We start from the raw sequence: 8,808 nt of genomic DNA, 5'->3' as shown, positions 1-8,808 counted from the left end.
TACTGTGGAGATGTGCTGAAATGGCGTTTGGTCTCGTACTGTATCGCGTACCTTGTCAGTGTCGTGCGCTTTGCTTGGCCATTTGTTGGGATAAACAGGAAAGTGTGTCCAGCTGAATTCAATTTGAGTTTTGTTAAACTAATTAAAAAGAAGCTTAGTTTACCGCGGAAGCGGTCGCGGCTGCGGTCGCGTGAAGACCGAAGAGTGTAAAGACCATCGACTCTACCGTGCGACTCCACCGGGCAGGGACACCGGCAAAGGACATAAGTATCGCTTTTTATCTCTCCTCTTTCCACTTCTGTTTCAGTTTTTTATAAACTATTTCTTACTATGTGTCAGTAAGTTGTTGTTATTTTAGCATGTGTGTTTGCCTCAGTGTTATTTTTTTAGGATTACTGATAAACTAATGTAGTTTGATTTGTATTAGTTTTCTATTTTAGTTTTAGTTACAGTTGTAGTCATGTTGTCATTTTATTAGTTTTTTTATTATGTCTATATAGGCTTTTTATTAAGTTTTACTTTTATTTAATTTGAGTTATTTCAGTACTTCAACATATAAAATGGAAATGAAATAATATATATATATTTAATGTATTTATACTGTATATATGTACATGTATATGTATATGTGTGTGGCTGTACATACACATATGTAGTTGTTTTTTGGTGTTTGGCTTAGTGTTATGTTAGAATCATTATTATACTCATACCTTTTGTTCTTTTAATATTTTTGAATTGTTTTTAGCTTTATTTTTTTGTTTTCATTTAAATGTTTTAGTTTTGAAATGTTGTTGTATGCATTTATCATTTTTATTAAATTTATTTTATTTTCTTAAATGTGTATATATATAGTATTTATAGAGTTTTAGCTTTTAGTTTTAATTACTTTTTCTTATTTGTAAGTCGCTTTGGATAAAAGCGTCTGCTAAATGACTAAAAGTAAAGTAAAGTAAAAGCTGCTTTCAAAGTGTGGGAGAAGTCACAGTGATGTTGTTTGATGAGACATCGTGGGTGAGGTGTCAACGTCAAATTAGCAAAGTGACAACTAAAAATACAAGATCTGCTGTTTTAGATGACTGACTCTACCTGTTTGATACACAAGTGGGGCTGGAAGTTATGCGCTCAGGGGAGAACAGGGTAAGGCAAGCGATAAACAGAGGAGGACAAGAGGGCGGGAGAGACGGGGAGGCTGGGCCGGCGAGAATGAATGAGAGGGAGGGGGGGAGAACTTTGACACCGAGGGCCAAAGGACAGGTTTGCTAGACAGGAGAGGATTCAGAGAGAGAAAGACCTAGTGAACTAGTCAGTAACAACACGCCTGCCCCTCAGGCAGAGGAAAAAGTAAGAGGTGAAAGAAGAACGAGAGAGTTGATTATCTAGAAAGGGTGCATAGCTTCTCAGTGACTGTGGTGGGATTGTGTGTTTGGGAGCCCGAACGTTTGGATTCAGTCTGGATGGGAATTCCTGCTGTGCTTGTCAGATGGGGATTATTCCATGAACGGCTGGATCTCGTTACTGATAGCTGATGGCGATGACAGCCCTGTTCCGAATGTGGGGCCATAAACCTCAAGAGGTCCAGACCAAACCTCAGACGCCAGTGCCCCATCTGCCCAGCGAGGATGATGATGATGATGACAACGAGACATTGTCCGGGAGAGCTCCGATACGGAATTCACGGTTTTACCGCTCAATGAGAAAGAAAAAGTTGTCTTCGTCTTCAGAAAAACAAGAAAGTGAGAATTCTGTTATTGATTTATATATATTATTATTTAAACTCTAGAATACCCCACATATACTGTTGACAAAATCACAGCAAAATGACTACAACTTAAACAAAAATGACATTGAAAATTAAAATATAAAATAAAAGCTATTGAAAATAAAAAATACTATAATAGTATATAAATAATATCATATTTATTGTTAAAGGAGTAACATCTGTCGTTTTAAAATCAGTGAAGCTTCGCTCATTGTTTGACTACTAACTCTTTATGAGACACAATGTATGCTTCTGAAAGTGATATGTTTGTTGTATTAGCGCTACCTAGCAAATGTGGTGGGGTCTAAATAGAATGCACTATTGTTCCCTGTATGTTGTAAAACTATGGTTTTCTATGGTTTGTATAGACTAGCTTAACTGAAAATGAACCCTCTTCATTTTACTTGTGTGACCTTTACTGTTATTGGCATCTATAAAGGTTGAATGAAGAACATGCACTGACCTTTCCATTCAAGGTTCTTTAGAGTGGAAAAAGGTTCTTTAGATTATTCAAATGTTCTTCACACTAACTTCTTTTAAGAATGATCACAGAAGGGTTCTTTGGGGAAACCAAAGATGGTTCTTCTATGGCATCGCTGTGAAACCCCCCTTTATTCTTAAGAGTGAAGGTGAATCCACAACTGAAATCAAAGTTTTACACTAGTATGATCAAAAGTTAAGTACTACTTCTTTAAGAAGTTAAGGCATGCTTGCTGTGTTTGACATTTGTTCAATGGATTCTTTTGATTTTGATGCCACTGATGAGTGACAGCAGTGATAGATCTGTCTGTCAAACAAGTCCTGGTCCCAATCAGAGCCAAAAAAAAAACATTTAGTGTATTTAAATGGCTTGTACACAATTATGTCTTGGCAAACCAGTAGTCGTAGAGATTTTCTGAGAGAGCGAATGATTTTGCCCCGCGGTAAATTGCAAAGCGGTCGAAACTCGAGAAACTGGTTTAATTGTTCACTGTTTGTGTTTAATTGTTCTGAGAATTACATGTGTGCGTGTTTTTATGAGCACGAGCATCTTTATAGATGCATTACTGAGACCAAATCAACCATTGTGGAGAATGTGAATGATAAAATAACACGATATCCTTAGTTGTGGCTCTGTTGTTGAGTTTAAGCTCTGTAGATGTCAGGATCAAAGATGACACTGTGATGTTCCCCTTGAAAGCATTAGAAAGACCTGCTCTATTACTGGCATGACACTAAGACTTAAACCCATAAACAATGAAACTGACATCCCTTTCATCAGCTCAACTCAGTAAACATCACAATGAATCTTACATAATCTCTACATATGTTGCACAAAAATAGTTTTTAAGCGAAATCAATAGTAATGTCGGGCAAGTGTTCACGATGATGTGTTGGATAAGTCATATCAGTGGTCTATAAAAACTCCTTTATGGTGGCCGCCATTGAGATCACATGAATATTGTTCACTTTATCTTGGTGGCCATCTCATTATCAGTCGCTTTCCGTTGCGAAATTAATAATGGATGAGTATAAGGTATTGCTTCAACTGAAGACCTTTGCTTCTGCGTGATGGTACCTCCACATCAGTAGGTGTCAGTATAAAGTCCAAGAGACCACTGAAGAAAACTATATGTTAGCATTTCTGTTAAACTCAATGGTGGTTGCTTTGCTAGCACACAAAGCCCTGAAAGTATACAAACTTGGAAGTGACTGTCTTTGCTTCTTGGGTATTCCATTTTTGAGAGCATTTTTGAACCCACATTACTCTATTAGACAGTAAACAGATACCTCAAGTCAGTTTCACTATTCTAATAGATCTAAAATGTGTCACTGATGAAATCTCTGTGACTTGTCTTTCAAAAAATTATTTCATCAGAATACGCTGCTTTTGAATGGCTGTCAGTTGAGGTTTTTTTGCCCACATGCTGTATTCATGGAATCTACCAACAACTGCTGAAGCTGACCAGCAAAACAACACAGCATGATATATTAGTAGTTTGGCCTCCAGAATACATCCTTGGTGTACAGACCATACACTGGTTTCTTCATCACCCATTAACACATTAAACCCAATGCTGTGTGAAGTCCTTGGCATGAGGTAAGCAATTGTTGCATACTTACAGTATGCATATTAGCATCTTTTGCATTTTATGTGACACGGTTAATGATTGTATTATGTATAGGGCCTCACCAGTTTTTCCATAGAAAGCTGTTTTTTTATGGCTGAACAAATGAATTCTGTATCTGCATATTTGCTTAAAGCCATTATGAAGCACACCTACTTTACTTTGTCAAAGAAAATGAATCTTGCTTTTTAATTAGGCTATCTAAAGCAAAGGCCAATGCTAAATTCTTTACCATGATGCTATTATTATCTTAAATTGCTTTGTAGTCATCATTATTTTTGACTAATAGCCCTTTTAAATGGTGGATTTGCAATGTGTTAATTGGTGTTAATTTTGAGTAGATAAATAGGAGAAAATGTTCATGTTCTGTTCATAGGAAGACATTAAATCACTTAGCAGTGTGTTTTAGATTCGCTAAAAATATCCGGTTCATCAGAGTTCATACTCACAAATCTGACTACGTTAGTTGTGGGTATGAATCGGATTCTGATTGTGCAATGTTTTTGACGAACAAAATTTTTTTCAGAGATTGTTTTCTAATCTCGGATACTATTTAGGTAAAATAGTATGCAAAATGTGATGTCGGGTTGCGTGCATCCTGCGAATACAACTCAATAAAATAAACATGTTTTATTATTATTTCGCGATACACGGCCGTTTATCACATCACATTTAATTGAGCCTGTAAACTCGATTACTTAGGCCTATTTTTTTTTTATATAACGCTTTAGATTCAGCAGTACGCTACACTGATTATTGTGTATGTTCATCATGTTTGAGCCACTGCTACATTTTTAAGAACATGGGTGACTTGATTACCCAGAATACAGTGCACAGTCCAGCATCTTTTAGTATAAATCATGCTCTCCACTCTGGTGTGGTGTTTGATTTTTGCAGTTGTCTGTGACTGTAGCGTGTGTGTGTTTCTGAGTGAATATGACTGTGTGAATATGTGCTGTTCTGGAATTTGTCACTTCTTTTTTTATTCACTGACAGTTTGGTGTGAATATGAAGAGTCAGAGGGTGTGTGTGAGAATGTGTCTTTGGATTTCAAAGGATTTACTCCACTGCTAATGTTAAATGTAAATCTGTTTGTTTTGTAATGCCTCATAAGTTAGTGCAAGTGCAATGTACACATACGGTAATCCCCCAGTCTTACTGTACAAAGTCTATGCAGTGTTGTTACCCTTAACCAGGAAACAAGTCTCTCTGGAAAAAAGGTTAATATTTAAAAGACCTACATTGTTGTTGTTTATGTGGAAAATCCACAACAACTAAAACAAGTTGGGCTTTATATGCTATATGCAGAAAAAAAAAAAAAAAAGTAAACAAATAAATAAAACTACCAGTAAATCTAAAATGTTTGAAAAAATATAAAAAATGTGATGTCGGGTTGCGTGCATCCTGCGAATACAACTCAATAAAATAAACATGTTTTATTATTATTTCGCGATACACGGCCGTTTATCACATCACATTTAATTGAGCCTGTAAACTCGATTACTTAGGCCTATTTTTTTTTTATATAACGCTTTAGATTCAGCAGTACGCTACACTGATTATTGTGTATGTTCATCATGTTTGAGCCACTGCTACATTTTTAAGAACATGGGTGACTTGATTACCCAGAATACAGTGCACAGTCCAGCATCTTTTAGTATAAATCATGCTCTCCACTCTGGTGTGGTGTTTGATTTTTGCAGTTGTCTGTGACTGTAGCGTGTGTGTGTTTCTGAGTGAATATGACTGTGTGAATATGTGCTGTTCTGGAATTTGTCACTTCTTTTTTTATTCACTGACAGTTTGGTGTGAATATGAAGAGTCAGAGGGTGTGTGTGAGAATGTGTCTTTGGATTTCAAAGGATTTACTCCACTGCTAATGTTAAATGTAAATCTGTTTGTTTTGTAATGCCTCATAAGTTAGTGCAAGTGCAATGTACACATACGGTAATCCCCCAGTCTTACTGTACAAAGTCTATGCAGTGTTGTTACCCTTAACCAGGAAACAAGTCTCTCTGGAAAAAAGGTTAATATTTAAAAGACCTACATTGTTGTTGTTTATGTGGAAAATCCACAACAACTAAAACAAGTTGGGCTTTATATGCTATATGCAGAAAAAAAAAAAAAAAGTAAACAAATAAATAAAACTACCAGTAAATCTAAAATGTTTGAAAAAATATAAAAATAGCATTTGAAACATTTGACCTTAATTATGGTTATAATGTTATTTATATTGTTTAAAATGTATCTCAGGAGGATACAGCTCATAACATTTAGTAAATGTCCAGAATGTGCAAAAAGGTTTTGATTTTTTTGGTCATAACATTATTCCATTTGTATAATTTCATTTTGAAACCTGGTATTATTCTAAAATGTGGAAAATAGTCATAATAAAGACTGAGTAGGTGTATTCAACTTTTGACTGGCAGTGTATATTATATAAAATATGACTATGTATTATATAAAAGGGCAGTAATGCATCACATCTGAAGTACTGAATGTTACATAACATGACTATTTTTTCTAAACAGTCTAGACTTCTTGGTCTAGCAATGTATAGGTAGTCGGTGTACCATATGTTTTGCTGATTTGTTCAAACAATGCAAAGCACACACACTTTTTGAACTCTGCATGCATCATTACAGGGTTCTCTCAAATTGCAGTGCCCGCTGGGAAAACAACCCCATTCACTGTTGATTGCTGCTCCAGATCTGGTGACACTATTGGAAACTGGGTTTAAAGCAAATTATTAACCGATGTATAGTGTGACCATAAAATAACTTTGGTGTCACATTGTGGTGTGACAAATTGACCCCGATCTAGTCTGTCCTTGTTTTTTAATCTGTATTTTAGGAGTTTTTCTTTGAGCTAACCTCAGTTTGAACTCACAGCCGTGATGTTGGTTAGTCAGTCAGGTGTGGTTTAAACCTCAGATCAAGTGCTCATTCTCTCATAGACTAAATGTAGGAACTGGGATCTGCTGTGTGAAGAAGTAGATGCCCATTCATAAAAACAAAATGCTCATCTGGTTTAATTTCAAAAAAGCTAGTTAGACATTATAGTAAATTTCAAATGATATCTTTAAATATATTTTTATTAACATTAGTAAATATTTATATATATTTTTTAATTTTGTTCATAATTAGGCCAGAACATATTATAAAGCATCAGTGGAATTCCTAGCAGTTAAAGTTTAGCATTCCTAGACAAGTCTGTCAAGTGCTCGACAGAGTTTTATTGACGCATGGATCAATATTTATTTAAGGAGTTGTTTGACAAACATGCTGTGCGATCTTCCTGATCACGCCTAGTTAACTCACGATCCAGGAACACAAATAGCACACTATAACCGCATGTGACCGCGTGCCATTCGTATAGACTGAGCGAGCAGAAAGCTGCTTGGTCAAGAGAGCAGCTAAGGGAAACAGTGTAAGGCGGTAATGAAGCATTTCAGATGCGTCCTTTGTCCGTGAGACTTCAGAATTTGCAGAGGAGACAAATTCAGGGGGAAACTGAACAGACTTTCTCGGCAGCCGCACACACACACACACACACACACACACACACACAATTACTGAAAGTTCCATTTGAGGCCCCAGTTACACATTCCTGTGCCCACAAAGTTTCAGGCAGCGCAGCCAGCATTCACAATGGGCCCTCTGTGTTTATACATGAGTGTGTGTGTTTGATTTGTCGGTGTGTGTTTGTGTGTGAATGTGTGTGTGGTAACAAGTGAATGACCACTATGTTGTTTTGCCTGCAATGAAGTCCTTTCTCTGGCAGTCAGATTCATCATCTCAATAGTCTTTAGCCAAACAATTGGTTTTACTTGTCTCTGATACCATGTACTTCTGATGTTTTTTTTTTCCTTCTTATAAAAACATTTTTGTAGTCTCTTACTGTGCCTGTCTCTAGGACTGTCATGCAAGGACGGATTTAGGTCAATTCAATGTTAGTCTATTCCACTCAAATGTGTCCAAACTCATTTATTCTGTTTAATTATTTTTCATTAATCTAAGCCACTCCCATTCTCTCCATCAGGCCCCACCTCCTCTCCTAAACCAGCAGTGGACCCCGCCTCCTACAATAGACTCAGCCCCTCTGCAGCGAATCGACTTACCCCCTCTCCCAGAACACATCAGTGAGTGCACACAAACACATCTATCTATCTATCTATCTATCTGTCTATCTGTCTATCTGTCTGTCTGTCTGTCTGTCTGTCAGTGATAGTGTTTGAGTGTGAGTTATTGTGTGGTGTGATATATGATTCAACTGTATGTTATGATCTTCTCGGGATGAGAGATGTTTGTCTGTGTGTGTGGGTGGGAGAGTTTAGAGTTGAGAACTGAAGGTGTGTGGGTGACTGTGTTTGGGCTTGGCTGTTTCTGTTTGTGTTCATGTGGTCAGCAACATGCGGGCTCACTTATGTGCGTGTGTTTGTAGAGGACACCATATCTGTGAGTGGGGATTCGATCTTTAAAGAAGACTAAGAATTTCTTCAAAGCTCTCATTATTTAAGTATTAACAATATTTATGTATCTTTACCAGTCCACCTTCTCGTTCTGGAATCTCGTTGCCGAGCAACGGGATTACTGTTCTGGGAGGAGTTCGCTCTCGGTCTCCGTTGGCGACACCGGGAGGTTGGCTGCGTAGACAAGAAATGGAAGAGCTGAGTGAACGGACGACAAGTGCCTGCACTATGCAGGACAATGACATTCACACCACTGCCGACCCGGACAACATCACACTCCGGTAAGAGAGACAGACAGAAGAGAAGTTCAATTGTATTTTTTTTTTATCCGTTTTTTAGTGTGTAACTTAAATAAATTCATAGACTGTGTGCATTTATATATTTATAAACAGTATTTGCATTTTATTTTTAAATATATGTAACTGAATATATGTAGGCCTATATATATATATATATACATATATATATAT

The 8,808-nt window shown here is 36.8% G+C and overlaps 1 protein-coding gene across 1 annotated transcript in view; it reads left to right on the top strand.

Annotated features, from left to right (window-relative positions):
* Window positions 1-1,263: 1,263 nt before the first annotated feature.
* The window catches only part of LOC107745214 (ephexin-1-like), a 27,482-nt gene continuing 19,937 nt past the window's right edge, over window positions 1,264-8,808 (top strand). Inside the window, exons 1-3 of the mRNA XM_016559070.1 lie at window positions 1,264-1,733; window positions 7,909-8,008; window positions 8,416-8,619. Coding sequence (XP_016414556.1) covers window positions 1,526-1,733; window positions 7,909-8,008; window positions 8,416-8,619 — 512 coding nt within the window. The 5' untranslated portion in view covers window positions 1,264-1,525. The remainder of the gene's footprint in view (window positions 1,734-7,908; window positions 8,009-8,415; window positions 8,620-8,808) is intronic.

Source organism: Sinocyclocheilus rhinocerous, unplaced genomic scaffold, assembly GCF_001515625.1.
Source record: "Sinocyclocheilus rhinocerous isolate Xijiao unplaced genomic scaffold, SAMN03320098_v1.1 scaffold257, whole genome shotgun sequence".
Classification (NCBI taxonomy): Eukaryota; Metazoa; Chordata; class Actinopteri; order Cypriniformes; family Cyprinidae; genus Sinocyclocheilus; species Sinocyclocheilus rhinocerous.
The sequence above is the reverse complement of the archived record's forward strand: the minus strand, read 5'-3'. Positions and strand labels throughout refer to the sequence as shown.